General features: G+C 31.9%; 2 protein-coding genes across 2 annotated transcripts in view; one reads left to right on the plus strand and one right to left on the minus strand.

The window, feature by feature from the left end:
* Nucleotides 1–5,164: 5,164 nt before the first annotated feature.
* LOC130896183 (cilia- and flagella-associated protein 144-like) lies at nt 5,165–9,938 on the plus strand. Its single transcript, XM_057804101.1, has 3 exons — nt 5,165–5,434; nt 8,058–8,205; nt 9,769–9,938. Exons 1-3 carry the CDS (start codon nt 5,338–5,340, stop codon nt 9,902–9,904), a joined length of 381 nt encoding a protein of 126 aa, XP_057660084.1. The 5' UTR covers nt 5,165–5,337; the 3' UTR covers nt 9,905–9,938.
* The window catches only part of LOC130896182 (G-protein coupled receptor dmsr-1-like), a 156,856-nt gene continuing 145,915 nt past the window's right edge, over nt 7,589–18,529 (minus strand). The window contains exon 2 of the mRNA XM_057804099.1: nt 7,589–7,704. Coding sequence (XP_057660082.1) covers nt 7,664–7,704 — 41 coding nt within the window. The 3' untranslated portion in view covers nt 7,589–7,663. The remainder of the gene's footprint in view (nt 7,705–18,529) is intronic.

Genomic DNA, 18,529 nt, shown 5'->3' on the forward strand with positions numbered 1-18,529 from the left:
AGATTTATTTATAGACATGGCGAAAGCTAAACGAATTGGAAACTGTAGCCTTTTGAAGGGTATGGTAGAATCTGATGGTATCATCGGAATACGTGGCAGCAAAACCACTTTTCCTTTAAACATAGCACATTGAAATAATAAGTGCTAAATAATAGAGATTAAATAAAAACAATAAAAAAAAATATTTGTACAACTATTGAAAAAGTGTAGGAAATTGTGTATCATTTTTTCATTGACATTTTAATTAAATTTTATAATTATGTGATAATACTTACATACATATATTCAAATTAAATTATAAAGTTTTGATCAATGAAGCACAAATAAGTAAAAAGCAGGATTAATTTCACTGTATTATCTTCATTATAATATGAATTCAATTAACATTTCAGTCTAAGTAACACGTGGCCGGCTATGCTAACACCAAAAATTTAAAAAGTGGAAATAATTGAATTATGCGGTATTTCGTTCACTACAAAATAAATTTAATTAATTTTATAGCGTCAACAACACGTGGTAATTATGCTGTGAAAATGTAGCTTATATGACACGTTCGTAGATTTACCATAGCAGCGCCATCTATTGATTACTTACTCAACCCAGTCGAAAGGTATCGACATCTGTTAGAATCATTTGGAGTTAACAGATAATTTTGACTGTCAAATAATAACAGACGAATAATTAGCAATAAATTAAAATTGCGACTATAATTTGAGATTTAAACTATCCTATCTCTCAAGTTGGATCGAACTGCACATGGTGTGCAAATTTTATTATAATCGGTTAAGTGGTTTAGGAGTCCATTGAGGACAAACATTGTGACACGAGATTTATATATATTAAGATATATATACATGTATAGATATTTATATATTTATATTGTTACACTATCTAATTATTGTTTTACTTCTAATTTCAAAATTTTTTGTTTACTTGTTGATCTTCATCAACGTTTGAGTTATAATGTACCATATGGCATTTTATAAAACTGGACAATTTTATTTTGAGTCCTCAATCCGTAACACCATTTGAAGTTACCAAAGATATCTAACTAAAATAAACATATCAATTCATTAATAAATCCAGAAAAAAGCGAAACTCATTATGTTTTATATTGGCAATAATGATTCACTATAACCTTGACTTGATGTCTTTGTCTTTCATTTAAATTAATCAGTTTTCAGTAGCGTCCAAATTCAACATACGCCAATTTATTAAAAAAAAAAAAAATAAATTAATTGAAATAAGAGAAAATATACAAAATAATATTACAAATAAAATAAAAGAATTGGATTAGAATAAGAAAAAATATACCTAATATTGATAAATTATTAAATTTATATATTTTATTATTAAAACTTCTTGAGCTCTTGGGTTGATTTTTATTTGGATTTCATTTGCTTCTGACTAAAAGCATTATCAAAAGACTTACGATTAAAAGTAATTAAAAAATGTATAGCTATAACTAATTTAAAAGTTAGCTTTGAAAGGTGTTAAATAAGGATATTTTAAACCTATTTGTACCAAAACCTTATAAATTGTAAAAATCGGACTTTAGGAAGTTTTGAAAGTAAAAATATTAAATTGATTTTTTGCTAAAATTATTTTTTTAAATGTCAAAAATAATGTCGCAATGGTCGCATTCAACGGATGTAGTGCATTGCGCTACTGCTACCTATCGGTAACGGTAATGATCTGGAACATGTTGAGCGTTCGCTGTCACCTTTTTTTTTCTGTGTCGTGTTAAATTGGAATTTCTGGAACCGTTGGTGATATTCATACTGAAGGTAAACTAATGACTTGACTTACCTTTTTATACTAAATTTTCCCACCAATGAACCTTCTCCCGCGAAAATTAATTCTTGACTACTAAATTTTAAGTAAGCTGCAAGGAATTGGTCCTTTCTTCTTATTTAACCAACTCTTACATCTAGCAATTTCAATGCTTGCAAATGCATCCAAAAATTTATTATTGGATATATTTTTTAACAATTTTACATTATTAATATTTATGTTATGATTATAATTGGCAGCATGATCGGCAATACCTGATTTTCCGGTCCGTTCATATTTCAAATGAGCTATGTGCTCTTTAAACCGGACAATGACGGATCTCTTATTCTGCCCAATATACTTCCCATCACAATCACTACAGCTAATTTCATATATAACACTCTTTTCCAAATTTGTTATTTTACCCTTAGGATGTTGGATTTATAAACCAATTAAAAATCGACTCTGTTAAATATTCTTCCAAACGTTTTGTATAAACAGGATTGAAAGGTATCAGAGCAATTTTTTCTTGTTTTTCATTTTGCCTTTGGAAAAAAATGTTTTCAGATGGAAATTTTTTAAACTTATGATGATTTATCAACCTATTTACAATTCTTTTATCACAACCGTTAAGTACAGCTACATCCTCAATAAAGGTTTTCTTCTTATTGTATCACTAGATGGTAAGTGGAAAGTGAATTAACCGATATACCAGGAAATTGAGAATGGCCATCTTATGTTGGATACAATAAAAAGAATAAGCCGGGATGTACCTGCACGTAGCGATGTTTTTCCTAAATACATTAAATTCTAGCCTATTACTAAAGCATCTAAAAATGGTAACTGTCCATTATTTTCCATTTCATAGGTGAACTTTATACATGGATATTTTGAGTTGAGTTCCCAAATGAATTCATCTTTGTATTGAATATGGCGAAAATATCATCCACAAACTTCTACCACACCCTGGGAAAATACTGAAACTCTTGATCGATTCACTTTTCAAAAATGACTCATGAATAGTTCAGCCATAAACGATGATATGCAGTTGCCCATTGCTATTCCTTCGTCTTGCTTGTAGAATTCGTTGTTGTACTGGAAATAGTTTTGTTCCATACATACTTTTGTTAACTGTAAATATTCTTCTATTACATCTGCCAAATTATTAGATCTCAAGGTACTTCAAGGTCTGCGGGAACGTCACACTGGGAAAAAATAAACTTATATCAAAGGAGATTAAAACTTTCCCATCTTCAATTTCTTAGTCCTCACTTTGTTGATAAACTATAACAAATTCTTCACTGAAAAACTCTCAGGTTTGATGGTAGGTTTTGACACTCCTTCGTTCTTATAATTTTTAGGTGTTTCTTTCACGTTTGTGATTCTTTTATTCAGCGGATTCCTCGAGATTTTGGTGTATGGTCCTGTTTCGATTAAGCTGTCCACTCTCTCGAAATAGTCCTTTCCTTTATCTGCTTTCAAGTAAAAATGATCTTTCCTCCTCAAACTCCGTACAGTATTCAAATCTCCCTTGCTTACTGATGGATTTTTATTCTTAGTAACATATTTTTCAAGATTTGACTTTTGCTGGACTCCCGGACGAAGTTCTTAGCGTCACTAGGAAGATACTGAGTGGAACTTTCTATATATCCAATCAATTCGCAAAAATCGTTATCGCCAGTAACAGCAAAACAGAAACTCTTATTTAACAATTCCATCTCTTTTCTGTCAAACGTATGGGAAGAAAGGTTCTCGAAAAAGTTGATAGGATTCAAAGAAATTTTATTGAGCTGCGGTTTTAATTTCTTAATTTCTTACTTGAAACATACATCTTCTTAAATTTGGAATCAATGACCCTGAATATGTTTCTTTGTTTGCTTTTATTGAACTTAACAAGTGGTGAATGTGGAGATACTTTGTATAGTTCATTTTCAAATACTTATGAGGTGTATTCATCACTCACAAACTTTTGTATATGTATATAGTAATTATGAAGGATAATTCATGCAGTTTTAATCCATTTCTCTTATCTTCATAAACGAATTCAATTATTTTTCTTTTACGAAAGGTTACAACCAGACAAATTTCACTTCGGCTACCGCTACCTAGCACAAATTAAAAACGCTTTGAAACATGGCGTTCGCTCCAGAACTTAAGTTTGTAGCGTATGTGTCACCGAACGATTCTGCTAGGGTTGTACAACAGTTGTACAACTGTTTCGTCTGCTGAATGCGTCCAATGTCAACTTTACAGTCTTATCATACTAGCGGTTTGCGAGCGGCTGCGCGGCGGTGTGTGTGCGTAACGAATTCGTCACGAACACGCCGCGCCTGTGCCGCGAGGACGTCACGGACGGGTGGCAGAAATGCAACGTTTTCGTCGCGTATTTGTACCGCACAATACACTCATTAACAAAATGGATAAAAGGTGGTAAGTACCAGGATTTAGGAAATTACTATTCGGAAAAAAAATTATTATAAATTGTATCTTCAGCGTTACTATCCTCGTCATAAACACTTGATGAAGAATTAATTGGCTGCCATGAATTATTCCGGGGTGGCTCTGGACTTGTAAAATATTCTGGATAGTTTGGAGCATAGCTGTTAGACATATATTTGTATTTTTGCAAAACTACCATGATCTCCATTTTGGCATCCATTTTATAGTCTGGATGAATTGATTTGAAATATTCAACCAAAGACAACGCAAAGTTGTATTTGGGTTTACTTCCACCACTTTTTCCTTTTGTCCACCCTTTGCATTAACTTTGTAATCATTGTATCCTCTTCCCATGCCTTTTTTTTTAATTACGATCACTAAACTCTCTGCTTTTTTGGTACCATATTACGTAACGATTTTGAATTTAACTTATAAATAACTCTGTATCAATATCTGAATTTCCCAATGATGCCATGTTGATACGAGTGAGCAACTACGTCCTTTAATATTCTTGTCGCATTACGGACTGAAGTGAGGCGGGGCGGATTTGCGTTTGGTCGTGTGCGTCGCTGCACGTTCGCAACGAATTCGCTGCGCGTCGCGGCGTGATCGTTGGGCGCCCGCTCTTTTTTGAAGACGTTCGCAATCTGCTAGTATGATAAGGACCTTAGATATCAGTCTTTATAACTTAGATAATGAATATAGGTGACGGACCGGTTCCAAAACAATTAAAATTGTTTCAAATTCTTGTAAAAGAATCGAAAACCATTTACAGGTTTTGTCATTTTTTCGACTAGAGTAGCAGACTATGTAACTGGATGGTCTAATCTTTTTGCCCATTTACGGCATCCAATGGAAAATTATTTTCTTGAAGATTCTAGCGAAACTGTTTGAAATAAATTTCTCAAAATCATAATCCCTAAATATAACATTATCTCGACGTTTTCCTATGTGACAGCTTTCACACCTTTGTTTTCCCTCCAAACAGAAATGAACTTGAATGGCATTTTTCTGATCATTTATTCTTTCATAGTCTTCAATGAGTGTATTCTTAAATCTTGGATATCTATCAACTTAGTTTGAGAACGCGTTTAATGTCAAATATCTCATTAATCAAATATTTCAATGAAACCAAAAGATGCAGATGCCATATTAAAAGAAAGATGCCAATTTGAATTCAAGTTTACAAAAATCTATGAGAATTTCAGTCCAATTTATAAAAGTAAGTGAAAACATTTATTAATAATTTTTTTAAATAACTTTTGTTGGTGGTAAAAAGGTGAAGAGAATAGAATTTCAATTTAATAAAACATGGTAGGAATAGACTTCACACATTAAAAGTAATTATTTATTATTGAGACGAAAATATACATTTTTGTAAATAAAATAGTGCACAATAAAAGCTAATTAAAAAGTTGTAAACATTAAATAATTAGACCCAACTTTATAACTTAAACTTATTTTTAAAATGGTAATACCCGTCCAATAATAGAAAATATATTTATTAAGCCCTAACACGTACCACTTTTCATTAGCTTAATTATCCCTGTTTACATTAGCAGGTACGTAATTTTATAAAGGGGTGGTTAATAACGGTAAATTTTATGACCGAACAAATACCTGAACTGTATTATTCAGGATAATAAACATAAAAATAACATTAAAAATTAGTATTCTGTTGAGTTTCATAGTAAGTGGTTCTCTGTTCATAGTGCAAAAAGTGATTATAAAGACGAATATGTTTTACAATATTTTTGAAGAATTTATGGTGAAATCGCAAGCCAAGCCATTTACCGAAAAAGTGAAAAAAGCCTATTTCAAATATTTTAGTACTTCAATTGGAAATGAAGACAAGCAGTGGGCCCCTCAAGCGTGCTGTGTTACTTGTAGCGTGTCATTGGTGCAGTGGAAGAATGGGAAGAAAAAAAAAAACCACACGTTTTGTAATTCCAATGGTATGGCGAGAACCTACTAACAATGATGTATTAGCAGTTACATTTGCAGATGACACCGTCATACTAGCATCACCCAGAGATCCTATAATGGCATCAGCTCCAACTCAACAAGACAGAAAAATGGCTGAAGAAATGGCGCATTGAAGCAAACGAATCTAAATCAGTCCAGGTAACCTTCACCAATCGTAAAGGCAAATTGCCCAGAAGTCACTCCAAACAATCAAGCCCTATCACAACGTGACGATGTCGAATATATCTTGTCATGCACCTGGACAAGCGATTAACCTGGAGGAAACACATATTCACCAAACGCAAACAATTGATGGGTTTGAAACTAAGGAATTTATACTGGCTGATAGGTAAGAAATCCCAATTATCTTCAAATAACAAAAGTACTGATCTACAAAGTAATCCTCTAGCCTATATGGACCTACTCCAATATTCTGGAGCTATTCCAATCGAAGGTCCTACGAATCATCGTAGATTCTCCATGGCTTGCGCCAAATTTTGTCATAACTCGTGATCTTCATGTGCCAACGGTGGAAACGGAAATAAAAAATTTTCCATAAGTTATCAGAATGGGTTAAGCCTCCACCTAAACAGACTGGTATCTAACCCATTTGTGCAACCAACAGTTCGGCGTAGACTCAAAAAGCATATTCGTAGTTAGTTTTAACGAGTGCTAGTGTGTTCCCAATAGCAAAATCTAATTGATCTAGTTATTAATTATAGATGTAAGAGAAAGTAATCAGTGGATTCTAATAATTGTCATAGATTGCAAATAAAGCGGACAGTTAAAAAAAATTTCTCAAATACTTATCAAAAACTTTTCAAGGGCTCAAAAATAATTTATGTTGTGTCGTAGTTTGGGTTAAACACTTCCATTTGCCGCAGTGTCTCCATCTAGACACTGTAATCGACTCATGCTGGCGGATCCATTTAGGACTATAAACTTTAATTAGAAAACTGATTTAGATCTGTGTGAAATGTCTATAAAATAGGTGGTTTATGAATATTGATGCACATCGTAACAGATAAATAAATCAGGATGAGATTTACGAGTGTTTTATGGTGTGATTTATCACTTGTAAAACACTAGAGCTTCATAGATCACAATAAAGTCAATCAAGAAATTGAATTATGACTGCGTATAAATTTTCTATTCTAATATTTATCAAAGTATTCTATCTTCCCTGATTTAAATATTTTCAAGATACACAGCAGGATTGGTGTAATATTATTCACTCCAAAAGTATATTTAGATCCTGATAAATATATGTGTATGCAAAAGGTTAAGACGTATAAGAAAATATTTATACAAGCTTGAAATTACGAGGGTTCTTCGCAAAGTTTTCGACCTAACAAAGAAACAAGACATTGTTTTTCCATAATCATTTTTTTATTCAACATTGTCTTTTAAGTCTGTCCACTTTTTCCAGCGATGTTATAAGCTTTTCAACTCTCTCAAATAGTTGTTGTCTCCTCGAAACAGGCGTTTACGTATGCGGTAACGTTTCATCTGATGTAAATCTTTCATCTGCAAAACATAACAAACATAATGTAAGTACAAATAGCTAGCGCGTCTACCAAACTTTATCTCCGATATAGCATATCAGAACAGAATTGACTTCAAGGTCTATATCAGTGGGTGTAAGAATATTTTGTGGCGATGAGGGCAAAGGTGCTAGTTTATTCTAAAAATGCATTTCTTGTAAAAAAATGTTTCGTCATAACATTATTTGACAAAATTTTTCATCTGCTTTGTAATGCTCAAAAACGTAAATTACATTTAAAATAGTGTACGATGAATTCAAGAATATTTCTTGTACGGTTGAATGAAATAAGTTATCTGAAAATTGCTGAAATTATTCGAAAAACTCAATTTTTTAGCTCAATCTGCGGTTACCGCAAAATTTTATTCTAAATATGAGGCATCTGATGAATACGACGTTAATCCCGATATATTGAACAATTTAATTCGTGCAATCGACTATCCACCAAAAACAAAATTACTATGGCCAGAAACGGTTAACCAATGGTAAGTATTAGCGAATAATTCACTAACTGTAGAGACACTTAAGTGCGAGTCAAGTGTCGACTATGAATTTCATTCTTACACCTCACCTTACGTATAAGTGTCAACCGCTGTTAGTGTTAACCATAGAACATACCCTAAGAAGAAATACAAACTTAGTTGTTATTCAGTGGAAACAACATAAACTTTCTTAATGAATATATACGAGGATGTATTGATATCTATTTAGCCTAGACCAGTTCAATGTATAAACAGAATATTGCGTTACCATAGCAACGAACAATAACTTAGTAGAAGTGTAAGTGTCAAAAAAGTAAACCAGAGTTACGCAATAAATTAAAAGGAAAAAGAAGTCTACCGAAATTGCGAAAATCGAAAAATTGGAGTATCGAGCCATCATAAAGTATCTGCATTTAAAAGGGTTAAGAGGTAAACAGATTTACGAAGATATGCTTAATACCCTTGGTCATCAATGTCCTTCGTATGCGACAGTGAAAAATTGGACTGCAAGCTTCAAAAGAGGTAAATTTTCTGTAGAAGATGATGACCGTTCGGGAAGGCTAGTTTCTGTGTCAGTCCCCAAAAATATCTATGCAGTCCATGACATGATTTTATCCCAACGTCGAATTGGGCTAAAACGGATGATATCTGAAGCACTGAATATTTCATACGAACGCGTTCATCATATAGTTCACATCAATTTGGATATGAGAAAAATTGCTGTAAAATGGATCCCCAAATGTTTGAATGTTAACCAAAAGCGTGCAAGGGTAGAAACATCGCGTTCGATCTGTGCTCGATTTGAAAACGATGTAGACTTCTTAAACCGAATTGTTACTATGGATGAGACTTGGGTACATTTCTACGATCCAGTAACAAAGCAACAATCGATGGAATGGCGACACTCTGGTTCTCCAAGACCTAAGAAGTTTCGTGTCCAAAAATCTGCTGGAAAAGATCTTGCTTAAGTTTTTTGGGATTGCAATGTAGTAATCATTATTGATTTTTGGATAAGGGTAAAAGGATAAGGATAAAAAATTAGAGAGAAAAAACGTGGAAAGCTATCAAAAGGTGTTTTGTTTTTGCAGGACAACGCCCCTGCACACTAATCTCATGTTGCCATGCAAAAAATTCGTAATTTAGGATATGAATTACTAGAACCCCTTATTCACCAGATTTAGCTCCGCTCGACTATCATCTCTTTTCTCAACTGAAAAAAAGTCTAAAAGGTCCTAAATTTTCTTCCAGCGAGGAGGTATTAAAAGCTGTGGAGGTCTGGTTTGCAGGGCAAGAAGAAACATTTTTTTTTGAAAGGTCTAGAGACGTTGCAGGTTCGCTGTAATAAATGTATCCAATTAAGAGGAGATTATGTTGAGTAATAAAATATTTTGACATTGAAGCTTTGTTTGGTTGTATAGTAGGCTAAGAATTTTTCAATATATCCTCGTAATTTGATTGTATTGAAATATGATCTCGTTTTAATTCACACTTGCTTTCGATGAAAATAATCAGATAGCTGTGGACGGATTAATTTTGTTTCAGTCTTATTCGAACGCGATGTTTTAGGTACGGATGGTTTACACAACCTTTAACCGATGCGGATAGAAATGACCCGAACCTCTATTTTCCGAGAATGGATACGGAAATAACTCGTAATAGTCTCAAGCTACATGATGGTAAATCTAAAATGAAAAAAAAATGATTATGTATACGGCAAATAAAACTTTAGAAAATGATTTGTACGTTTTCTTTTCTTATATTCTATCATTCTTTTAATAAATATATTTAGAGGAGGGGGTGCGAATATGGAAAATCATTTTGTTTGGTATATAAAAAGTTGAAATTAATGTAGAATACCCAAATTGGGTATCTTATTTGCAAACGTACTGGGAGCCACGACATGCATGGTGTTTGGCATACAGGGATGGTAGTACACACGGCAATCAAACTAACAACTTTTCCGAAATATGTGTCCGACTTTATAAAGATATAGTTTTAAATCGCTGTAAAGGCTACTATGTCGTGGCATTAGTAGATTTTACGTGCACCGTTCCAGAATAGTATTGTGTTCGGTGTTTCAGAAACTTTGCACATCGACGTACAAAAAATCTTCATAAGCACAATATAATTCAAATTTTCAAGTACTCGGTAGCAAGTGTGAACAACTATTTTATAATATCGACATATGCATAGGGCATTGCACATGTGCAAGTGGAATCCTCGGAAAACTCTGTAAGCTGCTGTGTTTTCTTTTTATACTGATCCTATTGCACCATACTAAGTTTGGTACATGTGAAGTACTTTTGACAGATGTTTAAAAAGGCTGGATAAAGTTAAAACAAAAAGTAGCACATGCGGTAGTACCTTTGGCCTACGTTTTATTTCCAGAAGAAACCAGGTGTAACTAGAGGCAGTAAGCGTCGACCTGCAGGTCGACCAGCAACTGGTGAAAAAACACACTCAAAAAGGAAAAGAAATCTCGCTTTCAATGTAAATAAAAATGTACCAAATGCGAAGTCGCACTAAACATAAGATGTATAAATAATAAAGCTTATAATTCCATATCTTTCCTTTTCTATCAGCAAGCTCATGAATGAACGTGCCCATGTTTAGAAAAAAAAACCGCTGATTAGCAAAGTCAAGGCAAATCCTACCTTCTATTGGCAATAGTGCGCATAGTATTCCCAAGGAGACAAAATCTACCCGCGATTAGCAATGTTTGTACAAAACGTAACAAGCGATTAGCAACAACCAATGAGAGACCTTAATTTATAGCCTATTGCTAATCAATGTTAGATTCTGCCTAAATGCGTCTCGACATATCTTCCATATCGTTGTCAGAATCGTCTTTAAATTTTTAAGGGTTCATATTCCTATATCAAAATGAATTATTTATTGAGATCTCTCTGTGGTAGAGCGTTGTCGGTCGAATATAAAAACACTGTGTAATAATTTTTCATAGGAATTTACTCAACGGTTGTGAGGTCATGTAATTTATGTATTTACCATTCACGTAACAAATATTTGATTTATTAAAGAAACATTTGAAAGGTGCGAGAAGATTAATAGCATCGCTTAAGCAATGGGGTGGCATCCAAAAGGAAAGTTTCAATGGGACACTCAGGTCACAGGTGTTTACATTCGGAAATTGATATGTCTAGGCTTTGTTAGTCCTTACTTCAGTTTTTCATGATAATGAAGAATATTTGTCATAGGAATTAACTGAATGTTGTTGGAAAATGAATGACATAAAATTGTGTATGACATTAGGAAACAATCTCGTTTCACAAGCGTATCAAAAAAGTTGAATTATAAATTTTGTGTCCTTATATCCTTTCGTGTTGTGATATACTAGATACTTTCCAAGTAACGTGGGCATTTCATTACTCAATTTCAAGATGAAAGGTCCTATAAACAAATGTGCTAAATATTTAGGCGTTTATGTCATGTTAAAAGAAGGTCAACATTTGGGTCGTAAGCAAATTAGGAACTTTGGGAAACATAAAGTAAAGGCGGTTACAGCAGATGCTCGAAAACCAAATTTGTTTAATATAATAATCCATGCGATTTCTAGAACACTCCAATACGAGGAAGTCACAAAAATAACCAGAATTATTATTTAAAAAGTATTTAATTTCAATATTTTCTACACAACGTTATCTCCTTCCATGCTTCTTTTCATCCGTGAAAATAAAAAAAATCACGTAAAGCCATGTTAAGTGAGTAAGCAGGGTAACCGATAATTTAAAGTCAAAAACTGTTCGCTTATGATGTTATAGAAAGGAGCACTTTATAACTGTGAAATTTAGCAATTTACTTAGTTTCTCTAGCATTTGTAATTACTTTACAATTAATCAGCAAAATTTGAATAGATACATCGCTCCATTCGTTTTTCTTAAGGTATCTTGACAAGATGCAATATATCGTGCAATGCAATGCAAGAAGCAATATTTCTTGATCAAATACAATTTTATCGATTCGGTGCCATTTTTATTGCGTGTAAGTTGCAATTTTGGAGAGAAATGATATTACGTTTTATTTTCTTGAGGAGTTTATCAAAGGTTTTTTATCCATTCTCAACTAATTTTTGTATGTTTTTTCGTCTAATTCCATAGCTAAACTCATATATAAACTCACTATATAGCCAGGGCATAGCCTACCATCTCCAGGGTGCTATTTTCTTTCCATCAGACTCCATTTTTTTCTTGTTTACTTTACATAGCATAGCAAGATCCACAAAATATTAAATAAAGTTTGAGGTTAGGAAATTTTTTACTTTTGGTTAGGAGGAATTTTATTTAGTGGCAACCAAGATGCAATGGTAAGAGACTTGCATAATATCAAACGACCAGCAATATTCCTCCATGTAATATTTTCATCTTGCAAGGAATTGCATGCAATTTGTTGCATATTGTCTTGCATTATGTCAAGCGGCCTTTATAGCGTCCCGGTCGAGAAGCTCCGTCATCAGTGCCATTCGCCTACAAGACAACTAGTTTCACGTAGAAAACGAATTATTATTACGCTTCTATCGTTTTATTGAGATGTCTGTTCACAATTTTCAATAAAAATATTGTACTGTGCCAAAATGTATAAGTACGACAATAACTACACGAAATACGGAAACAGTGGTGACATACAATGAAGACGGATAATAAAATAAACAAGGTTCTTTCGAGTAAATGTAATCGGCTTGGTTTTGAAGATCTTTTCGAGCTAAGTTGAGATTTAATTACTTAAAGTAACTCATACAGTAGTTTTTAGTTATATTAGCACACGAGCTAACTTGAAGGGCTGCTACCGCTAAATTCAAATTTATAATTAAAATTAAAGTGAAGACTGTAAGGTCACAGTTTAATAGGTACTTTATTTTGTTTAAGTATCAATACAAAACATTAAAGGTCAGATGGATTTTCCAAACTTTATATATTATATATAAATAAAGTCCGTATTTTGCAATAATATAGAAATATGCAGGTAAATAGTACTTCTCATACCAAACACCTTGAAAATAACTGATATTTAATTTGAACTTATTCTATTATACTATTATCTTGATGCAGAATTAACAAATTCTGATATTTACCCTAGTAATTGTTTCCCTAGAACTTCAGGTGCATATGGAGGATGGCCAATTGACACGTAGAAGATTCTATTTGGAAAAGATTGGTATTTATTAAATTAGCTGTGATGATTGGAACAAAAAAAATGTTGAGAAGACGTCTGTTGATGTTCGGTTTAAAGGGCAAATAGCTCATTTAAAATATGGACGTACCGAAAAATCATAATAAGAATCATGCAATGAATACATATAAGTAAAATTGTATCCAACACTGAGTTATTGAATGCATAGTTCAAATTAGAACAAACAGCCTATCTCTTATAACCTCTATAGTTTATTAGTTAAGGAGTTATTGTGAAATTTCCCGCTGGACTTGCTTTTCGCGGGAAGTTCATTGGTGGTGAAATTAAATATAAATAGGTAGATCAAGTTGATAGTAAGTATCATCAACGAATCCAAAAAAGTGTGTCTTCGATCTGATGTAAATAACTAATTTGTTTGGCCTCTGTAGAACATGTACGGAATTTCAAATACTTTATGGTGTCCACTGGGTAGTTTATCTTCAAGATATCAGATTAAGTGGGAGATTTTTTTGTTGGGATTTGAAGATTGTGGGTTTTGAAAATGCTACAGATTCAGTTTGTACTTCTGTAGATGCTCTAAGTGATTTGGGATTTTTATATAACTATTTCTAAATTTGATACAATAAATAATGAATTGAATCAAGGCAATTCATTTTTGAAGCAACGAAACTTTGACTGCTCTCGTGCAGTTTCATCCAATTCATGACATTCAGAACTTGAAACAGTCTAGAAGTGATTATTCAATTTCATCTGAATATAATGTAAAGGTCTAATATGAAATTAGGTGATTATGAATATGAATTCAAACAATTCCATTTTATAAATATTTAATCAAAAAGTACAACCTAAAAAATACCATTTTTTATTACCATTAGTCACATTGAATGTTTTAAAACCATTTTAAATTATGGAAGTGAGTTCTCTGTTATAAAAGTAAACTCTTATAAACTAATAGCCCATATCTTTGGAACTAATGTCATCCAGAGTTTCAGTAACCTTATGTTACACTGCCGAAATTTGCGTTTTTTCGGCTAGTCTCTCATTACCGTTGGAGTACTGGGAAAGCGGATTAAATCTCACAATATAACTCAGTTTAAAAACTTCTTGAAACGTGGTTCGAAATTGCCTAGACATCGTGCAGTATAGAATGAAGTTTATTCCAGAATTAGTTAACGCCAGAATATCCATGACATCACCTGTAACAAACAAAATATATGTCCAAATAAATCATCAATGAAATGAATTTTGAGTATAAATCAACTATTTGCAGTTGAATTATAAATTTATTATTGTGGAAAATCAAGAAATCATTTCAATAAATCTCGAAGTAGTTGGTACCGGTCGGGTGTTGATGGAAAGAATATTTTCTGCAAATATTCATTGAATGTATTTTCATTTTCATAACAACCATCTTTACATAATAACTTAATTATTGGAAATGTTTTGTTTACGATATACAGAGTGTTTTTAAATACACGAGATAAAATCAGGATGATTGCTCGTATAACAAAATTTCCTCAGCCCACCCCTTTTCGAGATATCACCCTTTAAAAGTGGTAACTAAAATTCAGTTTTCATTTATCTTTTCTAAAATTTCCGTACTTGAAACTAACTACGGATACTTGTTAAATAATTCTGTTACATTACACAAGGGTGAAATTAGCAACCATTACTTTTAAGCATTCATTATGAGTTGTATCATATTTTACATCTTTACTGATTTCCACTCAATTTATTAAAAAAATATATATAAATTATGGTTTTAATCTTTTATTTTCTACAGCTATTGAATTTTGGAAAAAAATTTAACAATATGAAATATTTTTAAGTAAATCAAGGATTTTAAGTTATAATTTTATTTCTGAGAACTTGGTGTTGATAAAAAGTTTTAATATGAAGTAGAGGCTGCGAATTTAATTCCCGTATGATAGAAATATTAAAAATATACCTGGTTGATCCTTTACGAGTACACGAAAACCACAGAATTTCAAGTTCTTTTTTTATAGAGTACAGCGATTTAGTGAACAAAAAATATGTGCTTTTAACACATATATCATAAAGTTTTTGACATAACTGTCCTATTTCCACAATGAAATTGATAAAGTATTTAAATGAAATCACATGATTTCAACAATCATTGTTTATAATGAACCCTTTTACCACGTTTTATTCAAATTACTCTGTTATTTTATATACGTTTTAATATGAAATTTCCTAATCAAAATTCTTTAACTATAATTAGCCCATGACTTGAAATTTTGAATAGTTTTTTGCTTTTGGAGATATCCATGATTTCATAAACAATTGGCGAAATAATCAATAATCACTTCATTTAATTTTCATATGAAATAGAATATTTTACATTAGCATTCAATTTTTTATTATTTGTCTAATCATTAATCTAATATCTGGTGTTTACAAATTTCATAATTATTTGTGAAATAAATTATTTCTATGAGTCTATTTCCAAATGAGGTTTTAAGTGTAAAATAGCGTTGATAGCTCAATGCTACTTTTTTAAAAGAAAGCTTAGAATGAAAATAATTGATTTTTGATAAAAATCTTGATACATATCTTATTGATGATTCAAATAATATATGCTGACGAAGACAATGTTGAAAAAGAATACTGTGACCATAAAGCTACAAAACTGTAAATGAAAGTTGGCTATATGAATGCTAACGTACAGTGTGATACAGTTGAAATTATCATAAAATAGTTTTGGAAAATGTGTGAGCAATTAATGAAAGAGTAAACGAACAAGTAACACCTTAAAGTGTGGGCGTTTTTAATTTGATATATTGGTATACATAAAACGCCCACGCTTTATGGAATTAAGTTCATTCATTCTTTAACTATTTCTTTATACATTATAACCATTTGTTTCGAAATTTCTACTTCAACACTTTGAATATTAGTTTTCACTAGTATCCTCTTTAGTTTATACGACTAGAAGCACTTTTAGAGTATAAATTTGGCTAAAAGCTCATATAAATGATGTATTTTCCAAAATTCGTTATAAAATTTATGAAATCAATTTTGTATGGTTAAAAATATTATTATAGAATACATGAAAAAAAGAACATTCTGTTTCAAAATTGCATATTGCTCAATCAGTCTTGGGCAAGGCCACGACCTAACAACGTGACTCTAAATGAATCTTTAGTGTAAATCGTTGAGCGTCAAAATTCATCTATGGTCGGCTTAAGTCGAAAACTCGTATCTCCTTAGCACCAAATTGTACAGTAGACACAAAAAACTTAACGATGGAAAAATTTATTAAAGACTAGACCAGTTTTCTTAATTAAATGATTCAAGTTGATTAACTGTGCGGTTTTTTGTTTAGACTTTTAAGTTGCGACGTTTTTGTATGCGTCTCTGAGTTTTTCTGTTAATTGCGTCTAGAAATTATGTATCTAATGGTATCAAAATACACTGCAAGGACTTCTTTAGAAGATAAAACATTCTGACTCTTTCTTCCTTATTCATCTTTGAATCCGTTTGCTTAATTCGTAAGCACGCTTCTCCAATTTCAGGTCGTTGCACGGCTATCCGCTCAGGAACGCGAAGCACGACCTTTAACTACCTACTCCACGTTCAGAATTAGTTAAGGGCTCAATGTTTTACAATGCAAAAAAATGCACAATCACTTGCCAATTGAAATCAAATCGATATCATCTTTTCCCGCATTTCGAAAAAATTTGAGAGCATATTTAATGAAAAGTGCCTTCTACTCTGTAAACAACTTTTATTCTAATAATAATATTTAATTCTGGCCATGCTACATACTGGTTTAATTTTTGCTATAGACTATTACCTATAATTTTGTTACTAATTGTGGTTTTCTTCTGTATATTGAAATATTTTATTTTTTATCTTTATTTAGTTATTTTTATGTTTGTTTTTCAGTTTTTATAAGCTTTTGTCTACACATTGTAACAATTTTTTTACAAAAAAGCATTTCTGATATGGGAAAAAAATGAAGTTACGTGGTTTGCGACTGAATCAAACGATATGAAATTATAATTACTTTAATAAATAATATTTAATAGTCAACACAAATTGAAAACGAGCAAATGTTATTGATATAATTAATTTATTTCATGTTCCTAATTTTATAAATATTATTTTGAAATTAGTGATGTGGAATCATAAATTTTTTTGATTTGATTGATTTGATTTTGATTAAAAAGATCAATGAATTATGTTCCATAAAAATAAATTTAATTAATTCACGCAATATTATTAAATATTTCATCAATGTTTTTTATTCATTAAAATATTTTCTGCAAAAGTGAGAAAGTATAAGAAATTTAAATTCGGTGGGTTCCATTATGTTGCATGAGAAATCGATTTAATCAGTTCATGCGATATTAAAAAGAAATTTAATAATTTTTTTTCCAGTCAGTGGGCTTTCTTAGAGACTTTTTCGGCGCGAGTCTTTGCGAGCGGAACCGGCAGGAGTGCTAGCCATCCACACTCTCGCATTCACGTTCCGTCGTGTAGCCTCTTGGAGAGTATGTTACATATAATATCATAACAAAACTTTATATACTCTTTTGAGAAAATTCCATGCCTAGAATAATCAGTATTTCATATTTGTTTTTGTTGATACCATTAATAAATAAATTAGTTATGACATGACGTCAAAACATAGAGAAAGTTATAATGAGAAAATCAACTGCAAGTGTAATATGAAATACCCAGGCATCTGTATTCTCAAAGGATAATCCAGATGATAGTTTGGTTATTTCCCAAGTCTCCATGGTTATAGCTTGTTTGCTTTAATAAAGGTTTTAATTTACATAGTTCAAAACTTATATCATATTTTCCATTGCTAGGTGTATATCACATCTTTGGTATAGGTGGATATACATTTTCTATAGTAGGTACGCAACAATTGCGTTTTTTGTAAATTCCAATAAATTTTCTTTCTTATGTTATTTCTCAGGAAGATATCAGGTTGTCAGTGTACTCATTTGCGCTTTGGATAATCACAATCATTGTTTTCATGTTTAATGTCACGACTTTTGAATGAACAAACTATATCCAGTGGTCGCCAAAGTATGTTAGATAGTCGGTTAACATATAGGGTGTTAGTTCCCAGAAGCATCCAATAGTTGTAATGCAGTTAATCCAGACAATGAACAACACGGTCCTCACACTGGGAAGGTCAAACTGC

Source organism: Diorhabda carinulata, chromosome 7, assembly GCF_026250575.1.
Source record: "Diorhabda carinulata isolate Delta chromosome 7, icDioCari1.1, whole genome shotgun sequence".
NCBI classification, from domain to species: domain Eukaryota; kingdom Metazoa; phylum Arthropoda; class Insecta; order Coleoptera; family Chrysomelidae; genus Diorhabda; species Diorhabda carinulata.